Here is a 19215-nt window from a genome sequence, read left to right on the forward strand (position 1 = left end):
TATGTATCGTCTGTGTGATACTCATTGTTATTTTCCCAGAAGTCTCTAATCAATGATGTATAAATAGTCAAAAGTAGTGGTTCCTGAACAGATTTTTGTGGAATACCGTACTAAAAAGTTTGAGAATTCGATAAAATGCCATTGTGTACATTTTGAAGATTTCCACCATGGTAATGCGGTTTCTGAGACACCCATCCGGTTCGTCAGGTGGGAGAAACGTCTTGAATAGTCACCTGTGTTTAAGGATACAAATACAAAATGTATGTCTAATAAAACTAACATTACAATTTCGTCATTATCCATTATTTGATGGGTATTTTATTTAATTTAGATGTCGACATATTCACTGAATGATGGTAAATTCTCCGTATTAGTAATGGTGGATAATAACACATCAATACTCAGATTAAGTAAAGTATCTAGTTGACGCGATTTACTGGCAGACTGTAAAATTATTTTGTAAATTGTCTCCAATGTTAAACTGAATGAAGGCATTTTAGATTCAATCTGATTCGTAGGGTATATTACATGGTTGAGTTACTTGTAACTAATAACTGGTGTTGTAGATCATTACGAATAGTTTGTATTTTCTCAGCAAAGAATTCTGCGAAGTGATGTGCAATTACTTTAGTATTTGTATGAGATGGTGACGTTTTCTTGGGTAACAAATTTGTTGATGGTGTTAAATATGATTTTCCCATTCGTTATATTCTCGGTAACCATACACAAAAACTGTGCTAAATGTTTTTCCTTCATTTATTTTTTTTAAGGATAATTTGTTTCCACTGTGTGAATTATTTTTCCTGAGATTTAGACGTGCTGAATGTTTTGTCTGGCTATTGATCCCTACAGAATGTTTTCTTCTTGATTTGTTTCTGGCAAAATTTGTTTTCCAATTCTGCCATCGCCCAGAGTTTCTAATTGTGCGCTCAACATGTTGATGTTTACACATTTTTTGTAATGTAAATTATTGCGAACAATCAACTCAATAACATTTGTTTGTTAGTAATAAAATTCAAATCAAAATACTATAAATATTAAAAACAAACAGGTCTTACATATCAGTGTACTAACTGTGCAGCCTGCGTTCGGTCATGCAGATACGTATAATACACAGGTTCCGATAGCTTTGTTCATAACACTTACCAGTGGCGGATCCAACAAAATGTATTGGGGGGGGGGGCAAGCTTCGCTTAAGATATACGAAGCGAAAATCGCAGAGAAGCTATGCGTAATCCAGATGATATGAATAGTCATGCGTTGGGGGGGGGGTGGCCCCCTGGATCCGCCACTGACACTTACGCATTTGAACAGGCAAATGCGTTATTTTCTTTTCGATTCCATACGTAAGCAAATAATTTCCCACGAGGAACATAAAACGCGTTAAAAATAATGTGTAACTATATTTCATGTCGATTTATAAGGCCATATTCCAAAATAATCAGATGCAAAGGAAACACCAGGAATGCAAATATATGTAATAAAATCTATCTCCTTCATTAGCGTATATGTGACCTATAACACAGACAGTTAGTGTGATGTGTGAAGGTCACTTTCTCTATAGCTTATAACCAGATAGTGATTGTCTTTATTCAAAACGTTTTTTTCTCTCTCAAATAATGTCCCAGACTGGTTGTCCTCGTCACGAGCTGCTGGTTCATTGTTTTATTTTTTCCCATTCCCATCACATCATCCTCTTTCTGTGAGGTTTAGAGCTTGTCATGACTCTTTTCACAATTTTGTCGGCACAGTATTTCAAAGAATCATAATAAAGTGATGAAAAGTCCCAAATATCGCCAAAAAGCTACAAATGACAATGAGTACAAGTAGAGTTACATCTCACAACTCATACACTTCAAATGAAGTGGAATTGGTCGGTTGAATTATTTCATTTATATCTAAGGTTTAAAGTTTGTTAATTATTATTTAAAACTAAGGAATTCTATTCGACCATCCCCATTGTGATAAGAATGAGAGCTGGACCTTATTTATATGGGTAAATATATTAGTATTGTAGACAAAGACTATCTGTAACCGATAATATTTTGAAACAAAGTAGATAATCAGTTATTCTAATTATTCCAACATTCAGAGCAATTTCAATAAAAATCTCAAAATCTCAAAAGGTTTCTAGCGGATAGACCAGCATTACTTTCGCACCCATCCACCACAATGTTGTAGGTCGCCAACCCTATCCACCAATTCACGTCTCCGTCCGGTCGGGCTGCTAACTTCAAATACTAGTATAAAACATATCATTGTTATAGTAGCGATGAAACAAATCAACGCCGCAGCCAATGCCACGATCATTTTATTGCATATTTACAAAAATAACATTTCTAGTAATACATGAACAAGTACATGAAAAAATAAATTACGCAATTTTATTTCGTGTTGTGAAACACCTGTTTACTAAACTTTTGATCATTTCATCATCTCTAATTTAAGTAGATATAAAGGTTATGCATTTAGCACGGATTGTAATATTTTTTGTTGGTCTAAATGATATTTAGGGAAAGTAAAAAGTGTAATTCATCTTCAATATCATTTAGCGTGCAGCATCTTTAGCTGGGCATGTCTTCCTTTCTCAGTTGCTAAATTGTGGTTACTTATTCTAAATTTAGACATAATAATTCTTTAATTGGTATTTAATGTAGCAAGGTAAGTTTGCAAACTGTATTTGTTCTTGTATACAGTCTCAACTTTGAATTTTCTTTTTTTATATTTTGTCTCCAGAAATTTATATAGTTTTGTGTTAATTTTATATAAATTTCTTTAGTATTTGTGTATTGAATTGCACGGAAAAGTTTTGCAAAGTTGCTCTGCAGACAGTTTATATTGCCGGGTAACATTCATAAACATATGTATAAACATTTCGCGTTTATCATCCAGCAGGATTTACGCCCGAGATGTTCGACGTTCGAGCAATGCACAATGTTGACTTATAGATTATATTCTCCCAGAGTGCAGTGCGCGAAGTTCTGAAGGTTACAACGTCGAGTGCGAAGCAGAGGACGAGGTAACATTGGAAGTCATGTTACGAATTCAAAGGTTTTCTCACGTTCTATCCACATTGAACAGAATCTCTGCATATTGCTTTCTCAAACATAGACAGGTAGATGATATAAATAGCCTTGCATGTATGCATACACTGCATATGACGTGAACGAACTCTAGGCTCTGACTGGTGTTATAGGCTATAGGATAAGTAGGTCATAAACAGGTCATTTTACTGAACTGTTAACTGGGTTAACGTCCTTTACATGAAAAAGCGTCCCCTTAAACTATAACCGATTCAGTTTATAAGTCAGAGTTCAATCTGGAGTACAAACACGTACAACATAAGCATGTGAGCTGATCTGTGATTACTATAATCATCTGTCCGTATAGATATGCATATATGAACCCCGGGAGATAGGGATAGGAAGATATACATCATAGACTAACAGACAGTTTTAGGTTTAGATCTGTGTATATTAATTATCTAATTCATGTAATAATGAATGTTTGAATTAAATTTGGTATATTGTGCAAATCTGTGTATATTTATAGTATATGATTATTTGAAAAGCATGCCTATATGCACTTTTACAGATTTTTGAAACCCTCAATTGGAGTATGAAAAGTTCAATAATAAATATAAATTTATTTGCTTCTTGTTTCAGATGAAATTCTGTACAATGTATCCACATTATTATGAAACAAGTAGATTATTTTTAATTGTTATTGTTGAGACCATGATGCTATAGTACTTCTCGTCAGTGTTGTAGTGTTCAATAAATTATGTATTATTGATTTACTAGGTTTTGTGCAAATGAATCATGGCTGGTCACACACTATAAATAATGGAATTTTAGAAAGTTCTTTGACCTAGTCAATCATGGATTACTTCTTTAACAGCTTAAAAATTTACAAATGTTATAGTAAATCGCTTAAATGTTTTGATTCATATTAAATCAAAAGTTGTTCAGCTTCAGGGGACAATTTCTGAACCCCAGGTAATATCTACTGGTGCTCCACAAGGAAGCACACTTGGTTCACTTTTGTTTCATTTTATTCAATGATTTGCCTTTGCATGTTAATAATGTCATTGGAATGTATGCTGACCACTACAGCTATTGAATATTCAAAAAAAAAATGTATAGACCGGACCTTGGTTAAGTTGCAACAATGTAGATTGTTCTTTTTATTTGAAATGTTGGCCAAGGGTTGTGTTAGAACCTACATTAAACACAAAGGTAGAGCTTCTAACATCTTAGCTTTCTAGGGTTTGGTTAGTTCATCAACTTTATTCCTTCAGTAGTGTTGAATAGTGCTGTGTATCTAAAGTTTCACGTTTTATCCTGATCCTTCACAACAAAGCCATTTACAATTACCAAGTACTTATAAATATTTCATTTTTTCAGTCTTTGCCTCCAGTTCTTTCAGCGAAAAAAAAAGAAGAAATTCTAGGCTTTGGTTGATCTCACAAATAAATCATTTTAATTTCAGGAAAAGTTTGCCCGACAGTGTTACAGTTGTAATGTACTTGCAGTACTACCAGCCTGGAAAGACAAGTTCAATGCTAAATTAGAAGACATTGATCCAGCTTTGAAAGAACAGTTCAAGATATATGGAGCAGTTACTCCACTAATCACAAAAAATACAACACAGCAGCAACTCGACTTGGACAAGTATACAAAGCAATGTGAAGAAATAATTACCACGAAGGACATCAGTATTATTCTTTCGTTTCGTGACGTTTCTTCACTCGTAAGTGCAGCTTTGATTGACAAATTCCCACACATAAAAGGGGCTCATTTAGAACCAACCTTTTTGTCATACAATAAGTACCTGACAAGGAAATATTTAGATCCAGATCCGGATCCCATAAAATATGCATATTTAGATGTAGAAAATATTTGCATTGAGAAGCTAGATAAGATCCTAGACTACTTGGGACGACCTGCATTTATTAAGCCAACCACTGGAACTGCATCATTTGGGGTTGCCAAGGTGATGACGACATCAGACATTCTTAAACAATTGGACATCTACAAACAAGCACAAGATGTAAAATTGCAAACCTTTTTGAACAACCGATTGGATTATGTAAAATACCCTGAAGCTTTGCAGAATGGTGCTATTATAGAAGAGTTTATCAGTCCAGTAGCTACTGTTGGTATAGATGGATGTATTCTGAACGGTGACATTCTACAATGGCCAATACATGATATTGTGTATTGGCAAAGCAAACCTCACTGCATTAAGGGTTTTGTATTGCCAAGTAACTTAGATGAAAATATACTACAGAAAGTGAAAACACACTATAAAAACGTGGCGTCCAGAATGATGAAGTATGGTTACAACAACTCGTTCTTAGCTGTTGAGTTTTTTATCCTAGCAGATGGTTCCTGTAAGTTGATGGAGATAAATGCCCGGATGTTTTCACCATTACTACAGATCTATCGACAATGTTTACAGAATGGTGATCCTGTGGAGGCACTATTGAATATGGGGAGTAATATGCCAGTGAAATCGCCAGAGTTTAAAGGTAGCTATGGGATGAACAGTATGATCACAACATATACATCTGGTAGAGCAGATGAACTGTTGGACTACAATGAAGTAAACCAAGTAAAAGAGATTCGACCGCTATATGCATCAACTGATAATGTACCATTGCCTAATGGAGATCAAGGAACGATGTTAGCTATAGCTGATATTACAGCTGAATCATATCAAGGTATTAAATAATCACTTGATCAATATTCAAGTTACAGGTTCAGTTCTTGTTATAAATATTTAACAATGGCTTGTATTGTGCCAAGCATGTTGATTCTGTATTGTAGGAATCCATGATACCTTTGAAACTTGATTAAATGTAAAAAACTTTTCATTCAAACATAATGAAGTTTAGCAAATATAATTTATATAACAACTTGGTATCATTACCCAGTATTTTGTAAGTTATATCTCAGTTACAACATACCGGTACATGTACCCCGTATGTCTATTCCACTTGCAAGAAGAAAAAAAACAAGGAAAACTGGCTCACAAACAATATATGGTTTTTTTTCAGGTGTGTTAGATAAATATGAAGAGATATGTGGTAGAGTTGTGAAGATGCCCCAATGGAGCCCCAGTTTTTGATTACTATTCCTGTCAGTGTGATACACAGCAGTGTCAATGATTTAAGGAATACAATATGCACAGAATGAACTTGTACTTAATATTTTATTACATTTGTGATCTATAACATTAATATCGAATCACACACAAGATTATGTACATGGATTTCAATGAACATTTTAAAATTAAATATGATGTTGATTTAAAATTCATTTTCATGGATGAGAGATTATAAACTATGTATGTCATCACACCAACACTGTTTTTCTCTTCTATATCAGTCTTCAATCAGGAATTTTACTGCAATTAAAAAATTTAAAACATAATTTTCATTGAACATGTCTGGTAGGTTATTGATTGTATCTGACAGTGAAACAAAATAATTGGCATCATAGACTGATGATGATGTCCAATCGGCTATCTAAAATTTAATTTAATTGTCATATCAATAATGTGCGTATGAGTGACATGATGTACATTAAAGTTTGAACATGACCGATCAAGGCATGTTGGAGATATGGCAAGATCTGGTTTTGAAATTGCAGAAAGATTTCGATGAATTTTAACATTAAAATGGCTTGTGCCCATGTGTCTATGATGTATGCTGTATGAGTAGTTTGAACATGATTGATCAGTATGGGCTTGTCTAAGACATGGATCCAGAAGTGCATTCATTAAAACAAAATGGGTGTAAAATTTTGAATGTATTCTGAAAAAACAAAACTTGTACATTTATGACCAAGATCCGCTTCTGGAATGGCTGAAATGTTTGATTTTGATATATTTTTTAGCTTTAAAATACCCACTATTTGGTAATCTTGAATTAGATCATGAAATGAATGAATGTATTCCAATATGCACGATGTATGTGTAAAGTTTGAATGCAATTGGTTCAGGGATGTCTAAGATACAGGTGGACACGGACGGAAAGACAGACAGACAGATGGATGAACTGATGGAGGTCAATCCCTGTTTCTAGACTCTGAAGAACAGGGACCTAAGTCACAATTATTGCTTAACTTTACAATGGGCAACAATCATTTCAACCAGATGTTATACTTAAGTTGGGTACATTATGATTTTTACTATTAATACAGCACACCAGTACTTCATGTTTTCACCTAGCTTGTTTCAGTGTTTACATTTTAAGGAAGTTTTAGAAAAGTATCTACTGTCAAATTTAATTTGAAGGAAACGTGAAAAAGTCATATCCACATTGCAGAGCATTACACATTATTATACTATACCAGGCAAATATGAGCAGTTATTTATCAATCACAACAAATAATGTGAGAAAAGAAAGAATAATTACCTGTCTTCAACTTGCTTACTAGATGGGTAATAAACTTTGAATCCAAAGTCACTGCGTGGAAATGAACCCTACATAAAACAAAGTATATCCTATCAATAAAAAGCTATGAGTGCTCCATTATACCATAAGGTAAAAATATCATGTTAATTTTAGCAGGTAAATACATTATTTGTATTTCTGTTACTATATTTCTATTTTGGGGGACTACCTTACATGGCTGTGTAACAATTTTTCTCGACTCAACATGAATTTGTTGAATGATCTGCTGTTGTAACAAAGCATGAAAGAAAACTGTAAATCAAGTGTTTGTTCACATTTGAGGAGGCAATGTTTTCATGAAGTCCTAGGCCAAATATCTACCAATTTACCTGCATAATACCCATGGTGAAGGGGTACTTTGGCCTGCTACATTCTATATCTGGTTTCCTGCTAAAAATGTTAAAAGAAACCCCAGTGGGTAAGATGTGTGATTCTTGTAATCTGCATTAAATGTTCAAACTGCAGAATACAGAGCTACATACCGTGTTTGTACAAATGCAGTTAACACTGTTGACAGTGAATGCTTCATATTTATCAGCAAATACAATAAGATCTGGCAGTGGGTAGATCCTCAATGCATTGTCATAAGCCCAGTATATTGGTGATACATGCAGTGGTAGTGGACATAGATGACCTTGTGATATCACTGTCTTAGCAAACTACAATACAAAAATATAAAAATCAAAGAAAGCTTAGAAAGAACTCCCACGTGCTGAGGAAATAGGGATCATGAAAATGATAAACAAATTATGAATAATCTATTAAATAATAATAATAATAGTTTATTACACAACTGTAATCTGCTGTGGATACAGTAAAGTAAAAAAAAAATACTGTAAAATAAAGCAACTGAAAATAACTACAAAAATAGTAAAAAATAATGTAAACAAGTCATTGAAAATGAAACAGTCCCCGTTAAATTTTTGAAAGTTCTCTTCGTGCTCGTCATATTAAAGCGGAGGGGTTGTCGCGAGCGTGTCCTTGAAACTTGAGTTCCAAGTGGCGTATACAACAGATTGTTTATTTACATCAAAACACGTGTTCCTTGTAGTAGTAATATGGCCAAAAATAAAAACAGCCGTTATTCGGCCATTTTTGATCTGATTATGAAACACACTGATATGTATGATGTATGTGCCAAATACGAATGAAAATGGTACATAAATTGTGGAAATATAGTAGTAAGGCCAAAAAGTCAGATGGCTGTCAATCGGCCATCCTTGACCAGATTTTGAAACAAATTGTCATGGACATGCATCCTAACATGTATAAAGTACATGTATGTGCCAAATTTGAATGAAAACTGACAGAGCACGTCCAAGATACCACATAAAAAAACAAAAACAAGATGCTAGCCAGTCGACTATCTTTGATCCAATTGCGAAATAAATCGTCATGGACATGTATCATAACATGTGTAATCTAAGTACCAAGTTTGAATGACAACTGACAAAGCATGTCCAAAATACAACATTTTCAAAAAACAAGATGGCTGCCAGTCAGCCATTTTAAATCAAATCGCTGAACCACTGCATGTGCATATGTCCCACATAAGGTACTAGACACATGCAAAAAATGAACGGAATCGGTCCACAGGATTCTAAAATACAACTCTGGACAGACTGACGCACGGACGGACAGACAGACAGACTCAGGAACTCACGAACGGTCAGGGACATGTATCCTAACATGTATGATCTATGTACTAAATTTGAATGAAAACTGACAAAGCATGTCCAAAACACAACATTTTAAAAACAAGATGGCTGCCAGTCGACCATCTTTGATCCAATTGTGAAATAAATCGTCATGGACATGTATAATCTATGTACCAAGTTTGAATGAAAACTGGCAAAGCATGTCTAAATTACAACATTTTCAAAAAACAAGATGGCTGCTAGTCGGCCATTTTAAATCGAATCGCTAAACCACTGCATGTGCATATGTCCCACATAAAGTACTAGGCACATGCTAAATATAAACAGAATCGGTCCGAGGGATTCTAAGATATGAGGCCAGACGGACTCATGGACGCACGGACGGAGACCGAATTATAAGTCCCCGTTTTCGGACTTTGTCCAAACAGGGACTAATAAGGAGCCACCTTATCCAAGAGCAACTGTAACCCCCAACGCGTCTCATTTGTTACTGCGTATAAATTGACACTATCTGGGGCACGTCGCACACGACGAGTACCAACCAACCAACCAAAAACTAATCAACTTTGCTCTGCGCCTTGCCCCAGACAAGCTATATACCAAGTTTCATTAAAATCCAAACAGTGGTTCTTGAGATATCAATGGAAAAGACACACACACAGACAGACACACTAACTGCAAAGACTCCCTTTTTGTGCTTCGCACACAGGAGTCAACAATAACTTGATTTAGTTCACAATATATAACTCATATTATGAACATGTAGTATTAATAATAAGAAATGATCACTAAATCAAAATACAAAAGTACATTACTAGAAATACTAACACAAATGAGTAAGTGTGTGAAGTTATGCTACAAGTATATATAGCAGTAGAGAACTTACATGAGCTGGTATCTCTGAACTGGCAGATGGAAATCTAACACAATTTCTACACATCTTGTTGACTATGTCCTCTTTGAAAACTACAATTTCCTGAGTGCAGTACTGAATTCGACATGGATTTGTGGCAAAAATAGATGTTGGAACTTTTTTTCTGAATTCTTCAGTGATACACTCTGATAAAGGTGGCCTACAAGTAACAGAATGCTAAAACTATTGGGTTTGAAAAAACACATTTATGAATGTACTATTCACAACAACTACATTTCACAAAGCTGATGTGACTGTCTGGGTCAGGGTCACGTGTGGATATGACTGGAACCAGGATCATGTGTGGATATGACTGGGTACAGGATCATGTGATATGACCAGGTACATGATCATGTGAGGATATGACTGGGAACAGAATCATGTGAATATGACTGGGTATAGGATCATATAGATATGACTGGGTAAAGGATCTTGTGTTGATATGACCGGGTACAGGATCATGTGTGGATATGACCGGGAACAGAATCATGTGGATATGACTGGGTACAGGATCATTTAGATATGACTGGGTACAGGATCACGTAGATATGACTGGGTACAGGATCACGTGTAGATATGACTGGGTACAGGATCATGTGTGGATATGACTGGGTACAGGATCATGTGGATTTGACTGGGTACAGGAGCATGTGGATATGACTGGGTACAGAATCATGTGAATATGACTGGGTACAGGATCATGTGGATATGACTGGGTACAGAATCATGTGTGGATATGACCGGGAACAGAATCATGTGTGGATATGACTGGGTACAGGATCATGTGGATATGACTGGGTACAGAATCATGTGGATATGACTGAGTACAGGATAATGTGTGGATATGACTGGGTACAGCATTATGTGGATATGACTGAGTACAGGATCATGTGTGGATATGTCTGGGTACAGCACAGGATCATGTGTGGATATGGATGGGTACAGCATTATGTGAATATGACTGGGTACAGGATCATGTGTGGATATGACTGGGTACAGCATTATGTGGATATGACTGGATACAGGATCATGTGTGGATATGACTGGGTACAGCATTATGTGGATATGACTGGATACAGGATCATGTGTGGATATGACTGGATACAGGATCATGTGTGGATATGACTGGATACAGGATCATGTGTGGATATGACTGGGTACAGCATTATGTGGATATGACTGGATACAGGATCATGTGTGGATATGACTGGGTACAGGATCATGTGGATATGAATTGGTACAGGGTCCTGAGTGGATACGAGTGTGTCCAGGATCATGTGGATAGGACTTGGGTTCAGAATTATATGGTTATAGTAAAGGACACTCACCTGGGCAGTATATGACCGGGTCCAGGGTCCTGTGGACCGGGTACAAACACAAATTTACTCTCCTTGACAAGGGTAGGAAATTCAGTAAGTATAACAGACAGCTCATGCAATGAATCTAAAATAAAAGTAAACATACCAGTAACGTTATTCACTGATATCTAAATTTATGCTCGTTATGTGTGAGATTATAATTTCATAGGTATAATAACAATCTGCTTTAGTGAATCCTTAATTCCATACCTTTAAGTGCTTTGATATGATGGCTACCATAAGGGGCTGATGAAAAATTTCCACAGAAAACAAATGCAGTTGGTGGCACATCAGCAAATCCACTGAACAATGCTTGTAGTTTTTGACGTACTTGCAGCTGATCTAACCAGACATCTGATAAAAATACAAATATTGCATCCTCATTGTCCTTTTCTATAGTTTTTAATTTTTGAGATGTTTTAACTGATGTAGCTGAGGGTCCACCAAAAAAATTAATAGAACCAAAGTAAGACCTGCAACGAAGGTTTATTTGGACAAATTAAATACTGCTTTTAAGGTTCTTTTTGAGATTAAGGCATTTTGTAAGATTTGCAAGCTATAATTTAAAATACTTTATTTTCACTTGGGATTAATTCTCTCTATTTTCACTGAAGGAATGATTCAGTGAAAATGAAATCCAGCGAATATACCTTTATTCCTATATTTTACATTTAACTCATCAAAAATCAGTGAAAATAAATTCCATACAAAACAACTAAAAGTCTTTTCAGGAAAAATTAATTCCAGCTAAAATAAAGTATTTTACAGTACTTATGAATTGAAGATCATAGATCATATATTCATAGGTGTGTATATCTAGATATATATGTACGTATATCTGTGAATTACCAGTAAATATAATTGTAAGTATATATGCAAGTGTATATTACACTTATAAACATACTTGATTGTTTTCATTTGAAATAAATCTTGTTGAAATCAAATCAATGTTGCTGGCTGGCCTTCATTCTCATGAAGCGCTCACATGTCAAAAAGCGGCCTATGACAATTTGTGATTGTGAATGCCATAATCTACTGTCTGTGACATCACTGTACATGTTAATACACTGTGTAACTGTTTGAGCAGTGTGCCCTCTAAACCGATATGACACGTCACTGATGCACAACAAATTTGATAGTTGGCCTAATACACTAAAACTCGTACATTGATATAGTGATGACAAAAAACATCTTTTTATCATGTGCGTTTGACAAGCGAATAACTCACTTGTTTGCAAAGTGCAAAATTCAACTTACATTCATCGTAAGCAAATGTTTTCTCTTTATTTTAGCTGGAATTAATTTTTTACTGAAAAGACTTTTTGAGTGGTTATTTATTTTCACTGAATTTTGGTAAGTAGAATGTAAAATATGGGTAAAAATTTGCTTCCTTTTTATTTTCACTGAATCATTCCTTCAGTGAAAATAGCGAGAATTAATTATTTTCAAGTCAACATAAAGTATTTTACAGTAAAGATTACATGTCAAATGGTTAAAATAAGACAGGAAACAATTTTACATTGCTGCTATACTGAAAAAGATTGTATGCATCAACAAATAGAATTTAGAGAATTTTTATACAGGTACCTTGTTGTATCAGCTGGTTCTGGAGGTGGAAATCCAAAAGCATTGATATGGAACACTTCATCTTCATACCATCCTTCAGCAAGTACAAAACAGTTCTCAGTAAACAAACCAGAGTGGAAATCTGCTTGTGATAAATCTAACTGTACAGCGCCAGTTGGGTCTTCTAGGAAATATTTGCCCTCTTTCAGTTGTGTTAACATACCAAGTACAATGATTTCACCAAGTTTGGATGTACTTCCTAATAAAAACTCCACAGGTTTCAACTGAAATAGCATACATTGCAATATATATTTATATGTCCAACTTAATATCTTATGCAAGTTACTCCTTCTCTATTTCTTGTCTTATCATCCTCTCTAATTTGTGATTTCCAAAGATTGGTGTTATTTTCTTCAATTTGTTTTGTAAAACTTCTTAATTGGTTTCTGGTTCAAGTGACAAATTTAAGCTTATTTTTTATGATCAGTATGTATGCAAAATAACGATTTGTGTAATGTGCTCTAAGACACAATGTGATCAAAGAGAGTTATGTTTTGTTAGTTGATTGAGGGTGCTACCACTGGCAGACCTCTAGGTCAGAAAGCCTGATAAGGGCTATATTACCAATAGTGCCCTGGGTAAACAAAATTAACAATTGGTAGAAATGTGTTTTTAATTTTTCTCCCATACTCTTTGTTTTTACATTTTATTTAAGTTAAGAAATGGTGAGTCTAAATTGGTCATACATGGTGATATCATGGCAATCGTCATTGCGACAATTTTAAAAACAATGTACTTCGCCATTGTAGTAAATGTAATACTGTATTTATCTGAGTAAGAGCCCATGCCTAGGCAAACGCCCATCCCCTAATTTTGATGGTCATGTCAGGGTGTACTCCCAGGTGGTCTTTGTCTGCACTTGTAATAAAAAAAATAACAAAAACCTATTTTTTGTTTCGTTGTATTAACAACTTCCTTGCAGTCTGTTGTAATCCTAATAAAAAATGCTCAAAAAATAGTTGTCAATTGTGTAAAACGAGGGGTGATCGCAAAATAGCTGTGACAGCAAGATAGGTAATTTCGCGCTCTGCCTTCAGGGCAGCACGTTCGCCACTGTTTACATAATTTACATTTATTTTTCAGGATGTTTTAAAACAGAAACGGGAGTTCTTATTTTGATACATGTCATGGCCCTGAAAAGAGCAGGCCGTTTTGTTTGTGCTTCCTTAGAAAAGATTCAAGCAAATCTTACAGTATATGGAGAGCCGCAAAGCAAGTGTCGCACTTGTTCGGCTTTAGCGTCATAGACAATGAAACCAATTGTAGCAACCCGTACCTGGGAGAGTGGTTGAAATCACGTTGTTTTGGCTTTATAATATATTTGTTAGCAGCTTGCGAATCCATAACTGGGGCCAGTAATTTTGCAATGTTACGCTGAAGACGGCCAATTTTTTTACCATCTTTCATTGCAGCTATTGCATTTCTGTCATGAAAATTATTCTTCCGTCGTTGGAGAAATAAAACATTCATAAGACATTCCAACCACCGGGATTTGCTGAATGATAACTTTGACCATGATTAATGAGCGTCTAGTCTGATAAGAAAGCAATGTTGACTTGACCTCGAAGATGAAACACTAGTAGTGATGTCATTCTTAGCCAATCAGGAAAGCAGATGCTTAAAGGTCAAAGATGATTGACAGAAGGTAAACAAAAGCATTGTGTGCCATTACAGCAAAGTCGTTTCCCACAATCCCATTTTTCTTGTATCTTTATTGTGATTAGACATGAATTAAAAATGCCAAGCTGACAGTCAGCGAAATCCATGGATTAAATTGTGTGTATCGAAATCGACAAACCTTAGGACAAAGCAGTAGGGATTTTTTTACAAATAGAGATCTGGGAGATTATGAACTTTCGCATTTCCTTATATGGTAGGCTGAAAATACTCTGTAAAATACCGCAAAATTAAGACATGCTGTAACTTATCGCGTTACAGTAATAGATGTATAATAACAGTAATTCATACCCCAATAATTATCTGCTTACTATACACACAAATTGTACAATTATCACAAGACAGTGAACCATGTATCTTTTCCTATGGTTAAGCTAGAAATTCTATTTTGTTACAGTTACAGTACTAGAACACCCATAGTTAGGTTTGAACTTGTAACTCCAACATTAAAAACTTTGTACTTGTCAAAAATATTCATCATCCACCTTCAAAAAGCTATGACGACAATCAAAACAAAGCCAAAATATTGTGTACACATTATACCAACACAATAAAATACAAAAAAAAAAAAAAACTCTATAAAATTAAATTGTAATAATTTATAAAAATCTACCAGTGTTCCAGTATCCTAACAATGTCCATCAATTGAAACCAATGAATGCCATAAACACATGGAAATATCTTACCTGAAATTTCTTTCCTTTTTGTTCTTGAGGTGCGCCAGTTACTGGTGCAGTGAATAAATTATGTCTGGATGTTCTTTGGTGTAATATATTATATCTTTCACGAAAAATAGCAGTTTTAGAGTCTGCATTTCCATGGAGACTAGGAACAGATGTACTTCTTCAAAAAAAAAGAACAGAAAGTGATGTCAATTAACTTTCAGATTCTAATGTAATTGGTTACTAGTAACAGATACATTTACGATGCCAGGAATGTTCACATGGTTAGTTAATTTGAAGACTTTCAGTAACATAGTCACTGCCAAAACATTTGGTGATTTTTCTAAATTCACAAATATGACCACTTTACTGTTGATATTATTTTTACTCTTTGTTTCACCAAAGTCACATGTATACACTTATTTTGGAATACCTAAAGATGTGCTTTAATTTATTTAAATAACATTTAGACAAATATGGCAGATGAAAACTTTTCAACTAATCACAACTGTGAATCTGATTTCACTGGAGCGGATGAATATAATTTAAAATATACTTTTCATATAGATGTAGTTTTATGCATTCAGCTCAAGTCGCTGCACATAGAAGGCACATTTGAATTTTAATCTATGTTTATAAATTATTAAAAACAACATCCATAGTCAATCAAAAATAGCATTTTTTTACTAAAAATTAAAAAAATTGAATTAACAGTTTATAACTTGACAAACTAATCAGTACAGTGAAGGGCATATAAATTAAAATGGATGTTAGAATTCAAACTGAAGAATCCAAAAATGGTACTGCAACATCATCGTTAGTTCTAATCAATATTAACGAGTTAGTTCAACATTGTCCAATCAGCAAGCGCACCATTTTGAATAAGTGAGCAATCATATCGGTAGTTGCTATGTCAGGTGAAGAAATGTGCACATTGTGGGCAAAGACAATGTTTACATGCAGCTCTTTAGCTCTTGAATGAAAGCTGATGATCAGTACCAGTATTTACATTTTTTTTTATAAATGCATTCATCATAAGCTAAAGTACAGTTTTATGCCCTTTACTGTATTCAGTCAAACTACAGTTGTAAAAGTCAACTTACTTTACAAATTTCTTTCTTGCATAATTATATACAAAATGTGGTGCATTAAATACATTAATAACATTGAATATTTGGTCTGTATCCTCTTCACTATCTGCATTGCATTCATGAATTGCTTTCTCTATCGTTGACTGATCAATCATCGGTGACAGCACTAAAAGAAAAGAGATATAAATAAAAATACTTTAAAATTGAGTATTTTTAATGTTATATATTGCAGCAAATATATGTAAATGTATATGTATACTCACATTGTTGCTTTTGTACAGCTTCAATAAGCCTATCGATCCAATCATATCGCTCTGTGTCATCAACTGTCATCAGGGCTTCTACTAGAAATTTACTAGCATCACTGAAAATGAAAGCATTGGTATACTCATTGTGAATAGAATTTAACAGCTAAAGAACCAGGTCAAAACATTAAAATGTATTGAATTACTCACAACATCAAATATCAAATTTATTCATGATCTTTATTTTACTTTATGGAAACAAGTAATTCAAAGATGAAAACAATAGACTAAAAACCGGGCATTTTCTGAAGGATCGCCCCCTGGGTGTGTGTGAATTGTCTCGATATTACCTGCATGTGGGACATCTAGATACAGTCATGAATCTTGCTAATTCTAAAGACTGTGAACGACAATGTTTCTTTACTACATATTTACCCATCATCCGCCTGCACGGTGTTGTCTCGTTTGGACATTCCTCCCTCTACAACACCATGCGGTAATTTTATTCATAACCGTGTATGTCACATGGTTGCGCGTTAGAAAGTTTACGACCAACAGAAAGCTTTGTTACAATGACTGTCAGAAAGCACTTGGAGCTTTGCATTTCTGATGTCTTCGGCTTCATTTCTGCCGATATATGTTGCAGTGACATCATGAGCTTTGAGATATAACACCTACTCTTCTATAATACTCAACAGTGGTGACAACACTATTACCATGCTCGATGGTCGCAAGGCCGGTAAAGCATAATAACATAAGGATTTACTATTTCCAGTGCGACTAAAAACACATCAGACTTGGCACTAAGTATAGTTTGAATAGCTTTGGTCTAAATATCAGTGAGTTGCATGATGTATGGATATCGTTGCTGTATTGCCTCGACATCCAAGTCAACACAGCTTCCACTGTGCGTAACAACATTTATTCTCAGGTCAGGCATTTTCACCGCTTGGCAACCATCATGGTGAAAACAAAGGCCAATAAATTCTCAGAAAACGGTATTTTGGGATGGTTGTTGATACCCCCCTGAACAGTGTAACAAGTTTACCCCTACATACACAACATATTTAAATTTGGTTGTTTAGGATTTCTTCAATGATAAGTTTGTGCTGTTTTCTCGATTTTAGCTATTTTCACTGGCTTTTCGACAATTATTAAAAATGTTGAACTGTCTTGAATAAACAAAAATTTATTCACTGCCATTATTTCACTTAAAAATACTGTAAAATACTTTATTTTCGCTTGGAAATAATTTTCGCTGAAGGAATGATTCAGTGAAAATAAAATCCAGTGAATGTGCCATTTTGCCTATATTTTACAAAATAAGTGAAAATAAACTCTATACAAAACACCCAAAAGCGAAAATTACATTCAGCTAAAATAAAGTATTTAACAGTAATTCAAAGAGGAAATAAAATGGACTAAAAAACCTTATAGGGTAATTTATATTTTAGTTACAGATCAATATAAATCTGTTTACTGCATGCTGATATTTTTATTCTGAAGTAATAAATCATAAACTGTATTAACCAATCAATATTAAAATACGAAAACAAACGGGACTGTTTACATTTTCCTAGTTTGCTACAAGCACGTCCAGGCTTGTCCAATGGAATGGTTTCCGATCCCGTGTTAAGGTCGACAGGGAGTATGCAATCGATACAAAATTATATAAAATAAAATATTAAAATAATGCATTTTTAAGCTAAAGTTGTAATAAACATTATTATTGAAATTGTTTTTTATATTCTATTAATTTTCTGAATACGACATAAAATCGGTTACATCGCAACAACTAAACATTTTAACAGCACATGAACAGAGAATACGGTGAACTGTTTATTATAATAGAGAAGCTCACCTTTTTAGCGATAACCCATTCATTTTGAAAGCAGAGACGACCTCCGACTTCAGTTTAGTCGCCATCTTGGAGTTCCCGCCAAACTTTGAAGTTCAATCAAACGAGTTCTCTGTGACAGCGACACCAGCGTTGAGAGTTGTAAATGTTTTTGTTTTTACCTGGTTTGGCTTCCTTCCACATACCATCCGGTTCTATTTAAAACGCCAGGTACAATAAACTACTTTCCAAAATTGCTAACACGTGATATCCGCATGGAAGAATCAACTTATTAACTATATTGTTGAACCATTATTGTGGAGAAATGTTTGTCTCACAAAGAACTGCTGATATAATTTCCATAGTATAAGTATAATTCTGATTACATGTAAAGAGCAGTGGTCGTCGCGACAAGTTCTGTTCGATATGAGACTTATAGCAACGTATTCAACGCGTTATAAAATACATTGTTTACATAAAAACATGTGCTGGTGGTGTAAAATATCTTTATTGATAGGGTGGGTGTTCATTAACCTATTTTTTTATTTTATTTATAAATTAATTTCTTTATATATTTTTTTCTACTAAGGCCAGACTTTTATTATCCCTTGTTTCGCGAACCCGCCAAATGAACAGGAGCCGAAAATGAAATAAAATTATTATTTTTATCTTCATTTTTTTACCGC

The 19215-nt window shown here is 34.5% G+C and overlaps 2 protein-coding genes across 2 annotated transcripts; one reads left to right on the forward strand and one right to left on the reverse strand.

Annotated features, from left to right (window-relative positions):
- Nucleotides 1-167: 167 nt before the first annotated feature.
- LOC144348165 (uncharacterized) lies at nt 168-6437 on the forward strand. The gene is made up of 4 exons (XM_078007661.2): nt 168-207; nt 2964-3115; nt 4492-5725; nt 6062-6437. Exons 1-4 carry the CDS (start codon nt 168-170, stop codon nt 6130-6132), a joined length of 1497 nt encoding a protein of 498 aa, XP_077863787.2. The 3' UTR covers nt 6133-6437.
- Nucleotides 6198-18653, reverse strand: LOC100373204 (DNA polymerase epsilon subunit 2-like). Its single transcript, XM_002732864.4, has 11 exons — nt 18554-18653; nt 16711-16811; nt 16460-16613; nt 15381-15537; nt 12979-13241; nt 11602-11864; nt 11362-11476; nt 10007-10193; nt 7945-8121; nt 7424-7491; nt 6198-6411 (listed from the first exon to the last, which is right to left on the reverse strand). The coding sequence occupies exons 1-11, from the start codon at nt 18616-18618 to the stop codon at nt 6396-6398; spliced, it is 1566 nt and encodes a 521-aa protein (XP_002732910.1). The 5' UTR covers nt 18619-18653; the 3' UTR covers nt 6198-6395.
- Between the last annotated feature and the right edge of the window lie 562 nt (nt 18654-19215).

This window comes from Saccoglossus kowalevskii, chromosome 2 (assembly GCF_978046115.1).
Source record: "Saccoglossus kowalevskii chromosome 2, keSacKowa6.1, whole genome shotgun sequence".
NCBI classification, from domain to species: domain Eukaryota; kingdom Metazoa; phylum Hemichordata; class Enteropneusta; family Harrimaniidae; genus Saccoglossus; species Saccoglossus kowalevskii.

What these genes read in the sequence shown, in the direction of transcription:
- LOC144348165 (XM_078007661.2), top strand. Translation starts at nt 168, where the DNA reads ATGGTAATGCGGTTTCTGAGACACCCATCCGGTTCGTCAG. An exon ending in ACACCCATCCGGTTCGTCAG is followed by an intron (nt 208 to 2,963) that starts GTGGGAGAAACG and finishes ATATTCTCCCAG; the next exon opens with AGTGCAGTGCGCGAAGTTCT. An exon ending in GCTTTCTCAAACATAGACAG is followed by an intron (nt 3,116 to 4,491) that starts GTAGATGATATA and finishes TTTTAATTTCAG; the next exon opens with GAAAAGTTTGCCCGACAGTG.
- LOC100373204 (XM_002732864.4), bottom strand. Translation starts at nt 18,618, where the DNA reads ATGGCGACTAAACTGAAGTCGGAGGTCGTCTCTGCTTTCAAAATGAAT. An exon ending in AAAAAGGAAAGAAATTTCAG is followed by an intron (nt 13,242 to 15,380) that starts GTAAGATATTTC and finishes ATGCTATTTCAG; the next exon opens with TTGAAACCTGTGGAGTTTTT. An exon ending in GAACCAGCTGATACAACAAG is followed by an intron (nt 11,865 to 12,978) that starts GTACCTGTATAA and finishes CCTTCGTTGCAG; the next exon opens with GTCTTACTTTGGTTCTATTA.